Source organism: Nyctibius grandis, chromosome 7, assembly GCF_013368605.1.
Source record: "Nyctibius grandis isolate bNycGra1 chromosome 7, bNycGra1.pri, whole genome shotgun sequence".
NCBI lineage: Eukaryota > Metazoa > Chordata > Aves > Nyctibiiformes > Nyctibiidae > Nyctibius > Nyctibius grandis.
The window spans coordinates 49,126,085-49,143,596 of record NC_090664.1 but is presented as its reverse complement, the minus strand read 5'-3'; the positions used below and the strand labels follow the sequence as shown (position 1 = coordinate 49,143,596).

At 39.1% G+C, this 17,512-nt stretch overlaps 1 protein-coding gene across 1 annotated transcript in view; it reads right to left on the bottom strand.

Moving 5' to 3' along the window:
- The window catches only part of PTPRN2 (protein tyrosine phosphatase receptor type N2), a 698,861-nt gene that overhangs the window by 391,972 nt on the left and 289,377 nt on the right, over positions 1-17,512 (bottom strand). Inside the window, exon 11 of the mRNA XM_068404529.1 lies at positions 6,049-6,135. Within this exon, the coding sequence (XP_068260630.1) occupies positions 6,049-6,135 (87 nt within the window). The remainder of the gene's footprint in view (positions 1-6,048; positions 6,136-17,512) is intronic.

Here is a 17,512-nt window from a genome sequence, read left to right as displayed (position 1 = left end):
TGGTTGTGTGAGGCCTTTCCTTTGAAAAGGAGGCGAAAATGTCTCTAACCCTACTACTTGAAAACAGAGATTTGAAGTATGGCAAGAATCTGCTTGTAGCCGTCCTCATGATAAGCCTTCCAAATTCAAGCTTTTGTTAGATCACTATTTACATTAAAATATGCAAAAAACAGTTGACACTAAGGACATACTACAGTATAATAGGAAAAATCAATCTTGATTTACTTTGTATCTAAATATGCAGTCTTCTTTTCAAAGTGTTTTTTCAGTAGGAACCTTGGCATCCAAGGATGAATGGTGGTCAAGTAGTAGAGAAGACCAATATTTTTAGGGGCCTCAACTTCATTTTTAACAGACTTCAGGAAGAATGTTGCAAATAAGGTATGGAACTATAAGGAGGTAAAGGTCCTACTGTTACTTTGAATTCTGCTGGTATCATCCAGTTCTGCCTCAGATTCAGACTCAGTTAATTTGAAGCCAAGTCATTTCAGGCGATGTTTTTTACAAAAGCAGGTAGCACTGTCTAAACTGAGAGCTGATTTCTGGGACTGCTGAACGCTCAGAATGGCAATTGAAGCCAACGGGATCTCTGTCTCAGTACGTGAAGTTCTTCACAGAAGAGGCTGAATAAGCTGCAGTCTGAGACATCAGACTGAACACCTCATATTAGCAAATGCTTTGACACTAATCTCTTCATGCATAACTCCAGCTCTGTATAGTCCTAATAATACCCCATATCTCATGCGAGTTAAGTATATCAATTCATGTTTGCCGAGCATTTTGATAGGGTAGTAAAGAGCACCACAGGAAAAAAAACAAAACAAAACAAAACAAAACAAGAGGAAATGGGTTTTCTGACCTCAAAGCAGAATTTGAATAATTTGCAATAAATAAAGCCTGAAGCCACACATTGAACAATGAGAATAAAACGAAACATTGAAGAGCTGCTCATTAACTGAGCATTTTATTTCCTGCATATGCAATAAGACAGAGGGCTGTAGAAAAATACATAGATATGATCAAATATTTCAAGACTATATTATAATTAGTCTTTATCAAAAGTTTGATATTTTTGGTCAGCTGAACAAAAAAATATAAATATGGAAATAATCAGTCCAAAATCAATTTTTTGTTTATTCTTATATAAAAGCATTTTCCTTATAAGCCAAACTTAGTTAAATTTTGAAACTAGTAAAAAATTATAGTATTTTATTTTCAAAATGTCAAACCACACTGCTGTGGCTGCTACAAATTTTGAAAGGTATTTTCCACCTGAAGTCTCCATACAGTTTCCATACATACCTTCAGTTAACCTGAATTTTCATTTTTCATATAGCAGACTATTCAAGTAAAACACTGAATTCACCTCTAGTCTCAGTGTCGGTAGGGAGAGAGGTCATGTGAACAACCAACCTAAGGCCTGGGAGTCTGAGTTTTAAACTCTGAAAGATCAGTGATTTGGTCTTTTAACTTAGTTTTGGATGTAAAATATAGATGCAACCAATAATACATGATAAGGGAATACTGGTTAAGTTTTATGGCTTTGCAAGCCAGGGCATTATATCAGATAATCAGAATCAGCTTTTTCAACTTGAAAAATCTATTTATATAAGCATTTGAAATTTAGCATAGTTATCCTGTTCATCCCCAACATTATATATATAGATTATATGCTTAGATAGGTGATTAATATTACACTTGAAAACAAAAGCAGCAGATGGAGATTAATGTCATTTTATGGAATGAATATAGAGTGCTCTGCTACAGGTTTTCCATTGATAAATTAGATACAGAAATGGGCATGCTTGTTGGTCAAGTTATCATGTCTCCTGAAAGGACAGTTCTTTGGGTACTGAGTTTAGGTATATTAGAAGGCAAAAATGACAAAGATGCCCATAAAGGTGAACAGGTGGAGGAAGTCAAAGCAGTAGAAAAAAATGGGGATAAAAGAGACACCTGGAGTGAGAGATCTTCAATGGCAATAGGGAAAATCATATAAGGCTAAAGAGAGAAATAAGGAAAAAAATATCAGTGCTACTGCACCATCCATCAGAGAATGTAATATTCAGCTGAATATCTCACTCTTAACTGGAGGCTGAGAATGGTAGAATATGCAGTCTGAGATACTATGAAATCAGAATAATCTGTTTTCTCTCCATACAAAGGCATTTAGCTAAGCCTAGATCTGAAAACCTCCTTTAGCAATGTTCGCAGTAAATACTCCAAGTACGAGAACAATAAATAAAAATCCAGAAATAATTCATGTTCTCATCAGAAACCAATAATTCATCTATGTTCTAATTCAATGGCTTTAACTACAGATTCTGAGTGTCCTCTCCACTACCCTCACAGTTTAGCTTACAGATTTTAGTATTTTTATTATATTTGGATGCTTCTTGATAATCTCTCATGTTTGCAAATTTACTCTATAATTTGTGAAGAACTGTAACTACATGAAGAAAGTCAACGTTGCAGACTGTAGAGTGGCAAAATTATTTTTTTTAAATAAATACGAACCTTCCTAACACCACTACCCATCTGACTTCAATCCATGATACCAGTCCAACAATCAATCACCAGGGGCACTGGACACCCATAATTAGATTATAAAATCATAACTATAGTCATTTTACGTCTGCTTACATAATTACATCAGCATGCTAATATCCTTTTAATGGTCTCTAATGATGTAATAAGAAATAATGGAATTTATTTGACAGCTACATAACCATTAACAAAACATATTAAGCACAACTATTACTTCCATAAAGATTCAGACTGTATCCAAAAGTGACAGCTAACATGTTGGATCTTTTCTTCAAAGTTGAAATATTTCTAATTATGAATTCCTCAAATCTATTCCCACTCATCTGCTTCACAGGGTGAGCAAAGTTTATGCCAATGCAAACTTGACAACAAACCAACTGTAGAAGTGGACTGAACTCTCTGGGAGCCAAGCCTGAGGCTATACTGTGAATTGCAGACCATCGGTTAAAGTTGGCAGGATTGTGAAGGAGAGAAGATAAAATAAGCTGATTACTACCATGCATCAACTAATCAAGAGCTAACATGGGAATCAGTAGGAATCCACGGCAAAAGCAACTGTTCACTTACTAAACTCCAAAGCACAGGAAAAAATTAAAAATATAGGAAATATATAGAATATAGAAAATATAGAAAATATAGGGAAGATACTTGCAGACAAACCTGACTAAATATAGTAACGTATTTGCTAAGCAGTCCCTTTATAATTATTTTTTTCAGAGAAAAGGACAAGAAACTCTTAATTAATAATTTAAAGAACTTTAGAAGAACTCACCACTCACCCTCTCTCCTCAGTTCTTCTTACACTACTCCTATTGAATGCGATGGCTTTGTCTACACTCTCAAATTAACCTTGTGCTTCACATTAACATGTCTTTACTCTGAAATCTTTGCAATAGTCTAAAATATTCAGGCCTACACTGTTACTTTCTTACCATTCAGAATTTTTGGAGGGAAGAGAATTGAGAATTTTACACCAAGCTAATACTCAGGTCAGAGTTCAAAGTCGACTTTTTAAGAAACTAAATCCCTAAGAAAAAAGTGCTTTTAGATGCCAGTAAAATAAAATTATTTAAATCACCCATGATGCCTTAGCCCAAGTAAAAAGTGTATTTCCTGAGAGGCCTCATTCTCACACTTTGAGATGTCAAAAGTAGGTTACGAATAACCTTGACATCAAGTCTTTCCTGAAAGCCCTCTCCATGATGCCACCCAGAAACATACAGTTTTCCAATGATGGCTGTGTAGTGATGACAAAAGAACAAATCCAAAAAAGCATTAATTCTTTGCTTGGTGAGGCCTTTTTCTAAAGCCTCTACTACTGCTATATCTACTGGCCAACTCCACATTTCTTTAGCATTTCATGGGTTTAACCTGAGTCAAAGCATCTTATTTTCTTGAGTAAAGAAAATTTATTATGGATTAATTCTTCACTAACTTGAGATTTGGGATAACATTTCACAGATTTATAGATCTTCTAAAAAGGCAAAGACTGTGTTTGTGTTCATAGACAGAATACTTGGTCCTGTTTGGAGCTACTATCATTGAAAACACACTTTTAAAATACTGATCATACAAATACTTTTGGTATAGTCATATGACTGCATATTAATGGACACAAAATAATCATTTCCCTAACGTCACACATTAAAAAAAAAAGAACTTTTGTTCATAGCTAGCTATATCACGGGAGGGATATTTTTCATTAGAGAATGAATCTACAGCCTGCCAATTGCAATGTTGTTGTGATTTATCAAATGATAAAAAAAATAACCAAAAGGCTTTATGCTAACAATTAGAAAGGTAAGTGAAAGTGCTCTTGTACTGTAAATGAATGAAGTTAATGAAGCAGAACCCGCTGATTCCAGCAGAGAAATTGTTCCATGGGTTTACCCCTTTAAATGTGCAGCAGACTTTATCTGCTATTATTCAAAGTCAAGGTTGCAAGGAAGATCATAGAATTTTGTCATTTTTTGTAATTTCAAAACTCAGTTTTCATAAAAAATACTTTTCATAAAATACAAGCGAAAAGACTTTCAGCAATACAAAGAATTGTTCTAGCAAACAAAATATGGGAATATTTTCGTTCTAAACAACTAAAGCCAATATGCCTGGTATTTGTCAGATTTCTAAAAAGATTTTCTCACCAGTAGTCTATTTCTCCCTACATATACAGTAATAGAAGGGGTAGAATTTTTTTTTTTCCAAATAATAATAAACAATTCCACTAAAGATGGAACCACCTTCAGACTATGGTTTAAAACACAGTATTAAACGATGAATTACATTCACTGGAACTGAAGGTTAAAAAAAAGCTGGTGGCAGTACAAGTAAGGCTGAGAAAGACGCTGAACTTCAGCAACCTGACTCATGGGCCAAAACAAGCAGCCCCAAACCCTCTGAAACATAGGCAGGAACTGGATGCTACCCAGACATCGGTTATTTTCTGTGCGCCAAGATGTGACATCTTCCCAGGAAGCTGCCAAAAATCTCCCACAGCTGACCCTTCTTTTCCATTACTTTTCTATAAAACTATTTTTATTTTCGTTTTTACAAAATAAGAATTAAGTTTTGTAAAGTAAATGTTCCCACCAAAATGATTTCAGAAAATCTCCTATCTAAAAATTTTTACCGGACATGGCAAATCATGACCTCTTAGTTCAGGAGATTAACATGCAGAGCATTCATCGGTATGAATCATATGAAGAAAAACAGTAGCTCAACACAGCTAAACTCCTTGTGACTTGTTAAATGAATAGCTGACCAAGCGGCATGATCTAGTGTGCCACGTGCCAGACTCAAAGTCAGGGACCCAAGTTCTTACCCATCTCTGATGTCATTTTCCCTCTCAGCAATGCTGGGTATAATGACCCTTCACAAGACTTTCTTTACCTAGAAACTGTTAAATAAGGTTGGTAATATTTTTACTGTGCTTTAAATAAACTATTTTCCCCTATGAAAGCATGTTTATAAATATGTAAAGGGCAAGTGTCATGAGGATGGAGCCAGGCTCTTCTCAGTGACATCCCTTGACAGGACAAGGGGCAAGGGGTGCAAGCTGGAACACAGGAGGTTCCACGTAAATATGAGGAAAAACTTCTTTACGGTGAGGGTAACTGAACACTGGAACAGGCTGCCCAGAGAGGTTGTGGAGTCTCCTTCTCTGAAGACGTTCAAACCCTGTCTGGACGCGTCCCTGTGTGATATGATCTAGGTAATCCTGCTCGGGCAGGGGGATTGGACTAGATGATCTTTTGAGGTCCCTTCCAATCCCTAACATCCTGTGATTCTGTGATAGGAAAATTTCAGTCTTTCTAATTTTTTCAAAATAATTTGTTCCTGTGTGTAGGGGATGTTATAAAGATCATCACGACATTCTTCTTTGTCTCTCGCATGCTTTCATTAATTTTGGCATTTAAGAGTACGTATTTCCTTGTAAGACCAACTATTCAAAACCAATGAGAAATCCAAGAAAATAAAAAGAGGCAAATTCCATGTACGTACTTGACATCATCGAAGGCACTCATCTGCAGTTTCAGGAGATCTGCCACTTCCTTTATTAACTCCAAGCCCTTTTCCACACTCAGGGGGCTGTTGAAAGGGAGCAAGAAAACAGAGCATTACGAAAATGGAACTCATCAATACTTGAGAGGCTAAAAGTCCCAAAAGAGTTATCACCTTGGCCTCTTAGAGTCTGAAAGCCACCGCTAACTGTATTCCTGTCACATAGTGATCGTGATATCAAGGGAATTGGGATCAGGTGCTTCTTCAGGCATGATGAATCACCTGAATTTTCCAGCAATAAGACAAACAATAAGGTGTAAATGGAATTGTTAGGAAGTGTAATGGGCCCATGATGCAGCAACCAGTTCATCTCGGTCCTCAATAAAAAATGTAATAAAGTAAAAGGACAGAAAGAGAGAAAAGAATTGACGAGACAAGGAGGGAAACAAACAATGAAAGTCAAATTGCAGGCTCAGTATCAAATGGGCAAGGGAAAAGCATATTTTTAAATTCATTAGTTTTTAAAATGAATCTTCGCCCAGTGAAAGGATACAAAATTATTATGGATTTGAGAGTAACCAATGGAGCAATGCACACAGTCCAGAGGACACTGATTAGATACACAGGATTTAGTTTGGTGTCTGTATGCACTGCTGACAGAACCCGCTTTAAATCTTTTTAACCTTTGTCAATGCCACATTTACATTTTTTAATTTAGAAAACAGGTTGCAATCAAGCCTAACACAAGAGGACTGCTATCATTTAAAAAAGCACTTATCTAGATGCAAAATTTATATTTGCAAAAAATTTCAGGTTATTAGAGTTGTTACAACTGTAAAGATGCATCAAGAACATTCTGTCCCTAATACACAGATCATACCTTGTTTATTTGTTGTTCAGTATTGTGGAACCAAATATGGAAGTATTAAGAAAGTAAAAATATAAGGAAATGATATAGCAATATCCAGTGAGAACAACAGACACAACATTCTCTGTATAAATTGTGATTACAGAATTATTCTCAACATTGTAAAAGCCTCAAAGATCATAAAATTAAACCTTACAAGCTTGATACTTTTCTAACTTATGCCACGGTAAATCAGAAACAACTTTGATGAGACTAACCCAGGGGAAAAAAGTCCTGTATTTTTTCCTTCAAGGATTTATAAAAAGTAGGAGAAGGAGGTGTCAAAAAAAATATGTACTGTTAGACATGATCTTTTCAACTGGACTAAGGGGAAAAAAGAGATTTTTCAAAGCTCTGTGCCTAGGTTATTTCTGCTTCACAGTGAAAGTTTTTGAATCTAATTTTGTATCATGGTCATCATTGCCACAATTTTATTTATTGTCTGCAATGAGCACTGTTTATTTATTTATTTATTGCACTGGGTTCTGCATACTCTGCCCTAAGGGCACCTGTGTTTAAATAATGGGATGTCTCATGTGGATCTCGGTTAGGATGGAATTGCTCAGCCTCCCTTCATGCTACTAGCCCCAAAATGCTCAAGAGACCTCCTGTCACACTAGCAGAGGTAGCCCCTCAAGGCACCAGACAAATTTAGAGTTTTTCTAGATGTCTAAGACAGAAATGTTCTTGTGTGAAAGTAACAAAAGAATCTGATTGTTTCTGTAAGGAAAAAAATGTACTATAGATTATTCATAAACCCCCTATATTTCAAGGACTGACAGTGGGTAGAAATGTGATTATCCCCATCACTATGAAAGCAGATTGTCATAGTGACTCAGGGGCTTATGTGTTAATTAAATCTTTTCTCCCAAAGATGTTGGCTTAAATTTTATGGAAATGATTGGTGTCAGCAAGTTGGTTTTTACTGTAATAGCAAGTCTACACAGCGGTGCAGGCAAAGTCTGCTGTGTACATTGGTGTCATATTTTTACCAAGGGAGTCTCATTTGTAAAAGCTCGACCTCCTATTGCCTGCTTACCCCTCCTCCCCTGAAAAAGCATTCTCCAACTTCAAAAACAAGGCATGCTGCTACAAGCCAGTGTAGTAACAGTAATGGGGGACATAATCAGAGCATTTGAATGCTATGGTCCAGCAAGAGTGCTGGAGAGAAAATGGTACTGGAAGGCCATTCTTTTGCAAGTCTGAGTATCCAGGAGTAGTCTTAGTAACTCTCATCCAATACCAAACTACAACATATAGGTTCACAAACTCCCATACAGTTTGTTAGGCTAAGAAACTGTCATTCATAAAAGTACAGGAAAGCTGCAGAACCAGTACCTGTGTACTTTCCAAAGGCACGCTGCTATCTACCATCCTCTTTGGTACTAGTACTATTATTGGTCACAGAATCACAGAATCAACCAGGTTGGAAGAGACCTCAGGGATCATCGAGTCCAACCGTTGCCCTGACACCACCCCGTCAACTAGACCATGGCACTAAGTGCCACGTCCAGTCTTTTCTTAAACACATCCAGAGATGGTGACTCCACCACCTCCCTGGGCAGCCCATTCCGATGTCTAATAACCCTTTCTGAAAAGAAATTCTTCCTAATGTCCAACCTGAACCTCCCCTGGCGAAGCCTGAGGCTATGTCCTCTTGTCCTATCGCTAGTTGCCTGGGAGAAGAGGCTGACTCCCACTTCACTACAACCTCCCTTCAGGTAGTTGTAGACTGCAATAAGGTCACCTCTGAGCCTCCTCTTCTCCAGGCTAAACAACCCCAGCTCCCTCAGCCCTTCCTCGTAGGTCAGACCCTCCAGACCCTTCACCAGCTTGGTCGCCCTCCTCTGGACTCGCTCCAACACCTCAACATCTTTCTTGAAGTGCGGGGCCCAGAACTGGACACAGTACTTAAGGTGCAGCCTCACCAGTGCCGAGTACAGAGGGACGATCACTTCCCTAGACTGGCTGGTTACACTATTCCTAATAGTGGCCAGGATGCCATTGGCCTTCTTGGCCACCTGGGCACACTGCTGGCTCATGTTTAGCCGGCTGTCGATCAGCACCCCCAGGTCTCTTTCCGCCAGGCCGCTTTCCAACCACTCTTCCCCCAGCCTGTAGAGCTGCATGGGGTTGCTGTGGCCGAAGGGTAAGACCCGGCACTTGTTCTTGTTGAACCTCATGCCATTGGTCTTGGCCCATCTATCTAACCTGTCCAGATCCCTCTGTAGGGCCTTCCTACCCTCCAGCAGATCAACACTCCCACCCAGCTTGGTGTCATCTGCAAATTTGCTGAGGGTGCACTCAATCCCTACGTCTAGATCATCTATAAAGATATTGAACAGCACCGGCCCCAGAACTGAGCCCTGGGGAACACCGCTAGTGACCGGCCGCCAGTTGGACTTTGCCCCATTCACCACCACTCTCTGGGCTCGGCCACCCAGCCAGTTTTTAACCCATTGAAGAGTCCACCCATCCAAGCCCCGGGCAGCCAGTTTGTCTAGGAGGATGCTGTGGGAGACAGTGTCGAATGCCTTACTGAAGTCTAGGTGGACTACATCCACAGCCCTGCCCTCATCTACTAAGCGGGTCACTTGGTCATAGAAGGAGACCAGGTTGGTCGAGCAGGACCTGCCTTTCATGAATCCATGTTGGCTGGCCCCGATGCCCCGATTGTCCTGCATGTGCCGTGTAATGGCACTCAGGATGATCTGTTCCATCACCTTGCCTTGTCACACTATCACATTTGAGGATTCACATTAAGAATGATTAATTTATATCACAATATTTTCCAATACAATTTTTCCAACTTCATAACACTGATACATACTAGTACTGTATATTACAGTTCTGTGGCAGTTGTATTGTATGAAAGTTGAATATTCAAACCCTTTCTCTAAAAATGCCAGAACATCATTCTCCACTCTCTGTTTCTGCTTTGCTGTTGTTTAGTGTTGCGTTTTGCTCAGTGTTGCATGGTTTGTACAGTGACTGCCTTTAGCTTTGTTTACACAGAGAGAATACACCATTCCCAACAGCACAGTGTTAAGCAAACTAGCCTACACTGCAACAGCACCGTATGTCCACATCACCCGTCTAATTTCAAGTTTATACAAGGACTGTTACCAGAAGACAACTTGCAAACGTCACCTATGCTCCTGCCTGTGGTCCTCCCACATGTCCCCAGTGCAAGCACACAGTACTCGTGGAACAGCTGCTATTTGTGATCCTTCACGTACTATGCTTGGTTTTCTGCTTGCTTGATTCAGTCCAACATGGGAAGAAGTTGCTGTATTATGGAGTGTTGCTTGAAGGTTTTTTTTATTAATATGATTTATCTATTGATTGTGAGGGTTGAACTACTACGAAATTAATTCAAAGGCAAGTGTTACATAAACCAAGAAGGAAAGACAAAAATAGTTGTTCAGATAAGGAACAAATAGTGAGATACTCCAGGCAGAAATTGTAACAGTAGAAAGATGACTCTTTAGACTCAACCCTGACAATGAAAATATTTTATCACGGCCAAAGACTTGGAGGAAAGCTAAGGGTGGGCATAGGGTTCTCACTACTTTATTTGAACTGACAAGATGGTCATTTCAGCTCCTTATAGCGGGGGAGGAGAGAGGGGGCCCCCCTTTTTGGTGACAGTTCTTGCTGGCTCCAATTCACTCAGAGTAGCACGGCACAGAGTAAGTCTCTGGGCTATGGCTCCTCAGTTTCCAGACATGCTACAACATGGGTCCAACCCATATGCGTTTTCTTTTGGGAGCCTGTGATAAGACATTTCAGTACACCAGTAATGGTGAACCCTTTAAAGAAAGATCAGAGCTTATATAGGCCTCAGAGATACAAAGCATGTACTGGAAAAAACAAAAGCAACAAAAGACCTACCCATGGATGCCATTTAAGCTTTGCAGGTTCTCTTGAGGCTGACTAACCCTTTTTTGGCCAAAGAAAATTAATGGCTCCTGCAGTGCCTTTAACAGTCCTTCTTGATTTTACCACTCTATTTTATGATTACTTTGAAGGTTTCTGATCACTTTTGAGCTAGAATTTGGTCTTAGGAAGAATAAACTACTGGATGGCATAGCACCTTTTTGCAGATGACATAGCTGTTGCCAATGGAGATATTAAGATAGTGCTTACTTTTGGTATCCTACCTTTGCTCTCATTTCTGTTGCTGTAGATTTCTGTTTTGGATCTTCCTCCAAGTTAACTGTGCTAAGATATGATAATAGCAGCTAAAACAAAACGTGATACATCTCTCAGTTTACAATAATCCTTTTGGGTTCCTTTTTAGTTTCCAGCTCCAGTTCTCTACAGCTTGGAAGACGAAAAGAGAAAGTATAGAAAATTCATGGAAACTAACTTTCTTCCACTGCTTTGTCTTCTAATGCCATCTCTATCTGTGACTGCTAGCCTACAGCACTCAGTTTTCAGTTGACAGTTTCAGAACCTACTGAACCAGTAGCAGAATTCTATCTCACTCAGGTGCCATTCTCTATCTCATATTATTTGTAGAATATACTTTGTTTGACAGGTTAATGACAATGAAGAAATGAATGGGGAATAAAATACAAATACTTCCTTTGGGGTTTACGTAGATACATATAGTATTAAAGTCTGGCAGAGTGTCATCTGCAAAATATTTCACTGCTGCTTTTGTTTAATTTCACTTTCCAGGGCACAGCCCTTGCACTAAACTAGTTATACCTGCTGGAGCATATGGCTTATATTTCTGCTAAAAATAGCCAGCTATATTGTAGTACTACATAATCACTTCAGATGAAATGACCCCCCAGTTCAGTGCAAGAGTCTGATGTCACGATTTAACATCATGACATAACCATGAAAACTTCCCTATCCATTTTAACCATGTGAAAAATAAATAGTCCAATCCATACCTACTTGTCTGAGCTAAAGTAATCACGAGCCAATCAGCTCCCTTTAACTTCATCAGGAGTTTTGTCTAACAAAAGAAAAAGCAGATCTAGACTATAAAGCTATTTTATTTACAGATAAATCCAAAACCAAAGTACACAAATAAATACCTCAACTTTAATGTGAGCTGCTGAGCACTTCCGAAAATTAGTGTAATCCATTTCAATGCTCAGGAGCAGATTTGGAAGCCCAACTTTATGTAATTGTTTGTTAAAACATTTCCACAAAGTGTACTGGACATTGAATACAGGATAATTAGATTGCCTGGTGAAAATAACATTCTGTATCTTCAAATATCTAAATCACTCCCAGTGAGGGAGATGAAACCAGAAATATTTTAAGGAACAATCCACTTACAGAGGTAATTTAAATAATAGAACATTGGATGATAATCTTCTTCTGCTATTGTCTATTAAAGATTTCACTTTTCGTTTGTTCAATTTACAAGAACAATACAGAGATGAGGAGTCATTTCTAAAATCTGGTTCCAGAAAGTTGGCACAACCTAGAACAATCACATTAAGTGATTTTCTTCTCAGTCACTGCTACAAAACGTATAGAATTTGCTAGCCTTTTTTTTTAATCTGTCTATACAATCCCACTGTCTTCAGTGGTTTTATATATATAAGTGAGAAAATATCTGTTGCTGAATGAATTATGAATGAGGAACAGAATATGTCTTCATCTGGAAGAGTCCCATCATGACCCTCAATTTGACCATCCATAAAATGAAGACAATGATACCAACTTTCTTTGTCAGATGACTAGTATTGTTATATAAAAGACCATTACTATTTGACTTGCATCCTTTCTGGATCTAAGAATAGGAAGAGCAGCACTATTGGCTGTCCCTAAAGGCAATACATGTATTTCTCCCTACCAAATATGGAGAAGATGTTGTAGTAGTAAAAGTCCATGTAACTAAAAATTAACTTTTAGTTATAATAAAAACTTCCCTCATTCCCCTACCAAAAATTTTCTTCCAAACTTTTCCAGCACAGGGGATCTGACTGGTTCTAGAGCATATTTAGAGCACCTGGATCCAGGTAAATAAACTTCTCCCTCACTGGTGAGTTAGTAGCCTTTCTAAACGCCCACTGTGGGCATATGGAGTAGGAGGCAAGGGTCTTGTGGACCAAACACGCCTCACAAATGGCCAGTTAGACCACTCCAAGAGTAGTGCTGAATATTGGATGTGACATCAAGACCAGTTCAGCTTCATGCTGCAATTACCTGAGCAATGCTACAAATGATTGCCATGTTTCCGACAAATTCCCAAGATAAATTACAAATCTGATGAGTGAGAACAACCACTTTGAATAACGGATTGTCTATTTTTGACCTGGACCTAATGATTTATGCATTCAAGGTCCAAGGCTTCCCCTTCTGGTTAAAGAACAAGAAGGAAACATGTAAATAAAGGAACAGGAGGAGTACTGCAGGGAGCGACACTGGCAGCATGGCCAGCTCTGTATGCTCAGCTAAGTGGAGCTCAAACTCTAATAAAAGCCAGTGGGCAACATCAAAGGGAACAAAAGGAGAAACAGAAGTAAACAATGATGAAAAATATATGTTCTGTATTTCCCAACATGCCTGTCAAAACAATCCCATAAACTGATCCATTTTGGTTGTGAAAAATCTGATCCAATTATAGAGATGGCTTGATTGTTAGTGTTTGCCAAGCCTGCTCCGAGCTCGAGGAGAGCAACATGTAGCTCAATGTTACACTGAGGTTATGTCAGTCTTGCAAGCAGTTGCTCTCATTTGCTTTTCCTCCTCCCGATTGCTAAGTGTCTTCGGAAACCCACTTACCGACCTCTGAAATGCTCCCTCAGTGCTGTCATTCAAATTGTGTATTGTCTTTACCAGACTGTACCTAGTGCCCTTCCAATACTCTGTTTAGCAATTGTAATGCAACACTATAATGGACATCCAGTCAGCCCTGTCAGATTAGTTCAACTGAATAATTTTCTACAAAAATGAAGAATAATCTCCAGTACAGAAATAGGCCTGACACTGAGAATTGCACTCCTTAAACCTAAATGTCAGTCTAATCCTCAACGAAATCTTAAGTAAGGTAGGGTTCAATCCACCTAAAATTTGCTTAAATCGGGACAACAGGCAATGAAGGCCAGTTTGCCCATTTTTAAGAGTTCTGAGCACTGCACTAAAATTACAAGGCATTTCTCTACAGCCTGAAAGTTGCCTGAGTGTTTAACTACAGTTCTCTTGGCAGTATCAGAAAGCGCATTTTCTTAGGAGGTAAGTGCCACTCTCACACCCAGGCTCTCTTTTGCTATACAAACTCAAGCACAGTGGCATCTCCACTCCACCTATTTCCTCTGAAGAAAGTTCAAAAGTTTGGCTACACCTGTGTTCAACTTGAATATTACTGAATCCACATGTCAGCCAGGGGAAGGTAGAACCTGAACTCAGCACCTAGGACTTTTGGGTGGGAGACATTTTTTATTTAGACTAATGTTAACTTTAAAAATACTTTCAATGTTTACTAATGTAAAATGCACACATGCACAAAACCTAAGTTTGGACCAGCAGTCTTCCTTCATCCTGAGCGCTGCAAACCGAGTCATGTCCTCTCTTGCATGTTGTCTATCTGCCTCTGTTGCTTTTATGCCTGAAGATGAACTGCTGGGCCATAAAGAAGATGATAGACAGTGCTATAATCAGGGCTGATACATAGAGCACTCTCCTATGATGTAGGAGTGGGATGTGGGAAGACACTACACGAAGTGCCTTTCAGCAGAGGAGCACTAGACACACTGGATCCCAGAATATCATACTTGTTTGGCATGTCTCAGTGAAACAGCGAGATACCTTGCAGTCTGGGCTGTCTTCTGGAGTCTCCCAAAGTCCCTTCTAATCAATTGAGGAAAGGAGGTGCCTGAATCTCCCTGTGTGGGTGTGTCTTCATTTGTCTCTCGGGGAGCTCAATGATATCAAATGAAGTGGATGACATCCCCGTCCTTGGGGAAGATGCGCAGCATTCAGCAGCTCTAAATTTGGCATCTAAATGAGGCAGTGTGGTTTTCACCCTAAATTCTGAAATAATCGCGTTTCACCTTAAAACCTAGAAATGTGCTTTAAAGGGAAAAGGTATTAACCACATCGATAACAAGACAGATACCCTACACTCTTGAAAACAGAAGCTGAATGGACCAAATCTGTCAAAGAATTGAATTTCACTAAACACCTTTTATTAAACAATGAGAAGTACATGCAGATTATGCCCTGCAGGTGAAAGTGTTGGTTTAGACCTGTAAGATTCTTTCTCAGTTGGGTCTTTACCCCACAGATTCACATCTTAGGAAAAATAATCTACCAGAAGACCTAGTCTGACGATTGCCTGGATGGGTTCACCAAAGACCAGCATCTTCTAGTCATGGTACTCTACTCTAGAAGCTAATCTGAGGCTTGGCGCCTACAAACATAGTTTTGTTGGTCCTGCCTATCTCTGTATTTATTTTGAGTGTTTATGTCTAAGATTTTTTAACAGTTGTTCATTTAGTAGGCACACACAGGAACATCTTTCATGTTGAAGATTTTCTTTTTTTAGTATTGATCTTAGATACTTTTTTCCTCTAGTATTTTTAAATACTGAATTTTAAGAAAGATGCATTTCATAGTTTAAAATAATTATTTAAGAAAGTTCCACATGGCCATTTTTCAATAACATCTCTGTGCATTGTCATCAAATTGGCTTCCCCTCATTGACAGGGCAATGGTATCACTTCCTTAATATGCAGCACAGTCTCCTTAGTACTGCAGATAGAAAGCTAAACCTAAAAAAAAATCAAAGTTCAGAAATATGGGTCTGGAATACCATATGGAATGCTTTAGAGTGTCAAAAAAAGAGGCCACCTTCAGGATGAATAAAGTTGAGGACTAGTTTTCTCTGGCTGGTAAAACCATTTGGCAGGAGCATGGGCATTGACTAGGCTGCAGGCAAACTCCCTGCCAACAGGAAGCTGGGAGGAGCAGCCCGGCCAGCTCCAGCATAAGCTGCCATCCTCCCTCCATGCCTGGAAAAGAGCAGCTATGACTGCTCTGCCTGCTAAAAGCAGTCAAGACAAAAGGGTAAAGAGGGGGAAAGCAATTTCCAGTTGCTGCTGCTGGAATCAAGTGAGAAGAGCAATTGCTGAAGATAGCACATTCCCAGCAGTACATACTAACCGCAGACCTTGAGTCAGTTCTCAGCAGCAGCCACCAGCACAAGACTGGAGGTTATTTTAAACCACCTCAGACATGCTACTGCCCAATTTTCTTAAGCCAGCAGTAAATACAAGAGAGTCCAAAAATAAGACCTAAGAAATAAAGTCCAAGATAATTCTGGAAAAGTTCTGAAGGAGGATGAGAGAAGTGGTCAGCTGAGATACATCTCTGTAAGGACTACCTAAGGAGCAGCGTACCCTGGGAAAAACAATGCTGTGACAGACAGAAACCAGTAATTCTTTAATATTTTTTTTTTTGTTTTGAGCATTGTTGTGTTCACATAGCTAAAAATCAAGAAAGAAAGATGTTAAAAAAGTTGTCCATAACTGTAGTCAACTTTGGCCTCAATTCCCTGAGGGAAAATTTAAAAGGTGTGAGGGTTGCTACGAAATTGCCAGTATTCAGGCAGTTGCCCAAAGCCCAGTCGAAAAGTAGCAAAACACCTTATTTTATCCCAAGAGTACTAGGGACACCTGACCAAATAAGTGAGAATATTATACATGAAAAGACCAGATTCCAACTGATTCAGTACCTGACTCCAGTGGTCAGATACAAGAATGGTGCCTATTTTATCCTTACATGAAACTCATGAAACACATGATCCTTGTGTTTCCAGACTGGGATGATAATCTCAGCCATGCACTCTGTTTCCATGCACACCCCCTGCACTGCAGCCTAGGCAAAGAACAGACATCAGAAATCAGTCCTTCTTGCCTTATACCCTACATCAAGGGTATTCCTTCTAAAAATATATATATATAAGCTTATGGTATAGATCTACAATTAGTTAATGTGATTATGTATATGCTCATTACTTATAAAAATCTCTCTTTTTTAAAAAATTCTCCTGCTGAACTCTTGACCTCAGTGATATGTGTCAGACTAGTTTGTGTTTTAGAAATACAAGGGAGGGAAACAGGCCAGCTACTTCAGGATTTGCATGCCTTCTTTTAAGTTTTCGAGTCTGAAAATATGTGCCACTATACCATGGGCAGGATTCATGTATCTAAACACAGCAAATCTTTTCTTCAAAATTTTCCACAGCCTCAGAGCCCAGACTATGAGGAGTTTTAAGAATACTTTTTTTTTTTCCTGATAAGGACTATTTTTGTTAATGTCTATTATTTTGTCACACTTACTCCAGCTAAATTTCATCTACCATTGTGCTGCTTAATCCCTCAATGTATTTAAATCCATCTGGAATTTTTCTAAATCCTCCATAGCTCTTCCTAACAGAGACAATTTGCCCATGGGGTCCACTAATCTCTCTACACGCCAAGAAGCAGCAGTTCATGACGAATCTCTCTCTCCTATCTCGTAACCAGTTCTTAATCCACAGTGACACCCTGGCCCTTGCTCTGTGACTCACTGTCCTTGAAGTCA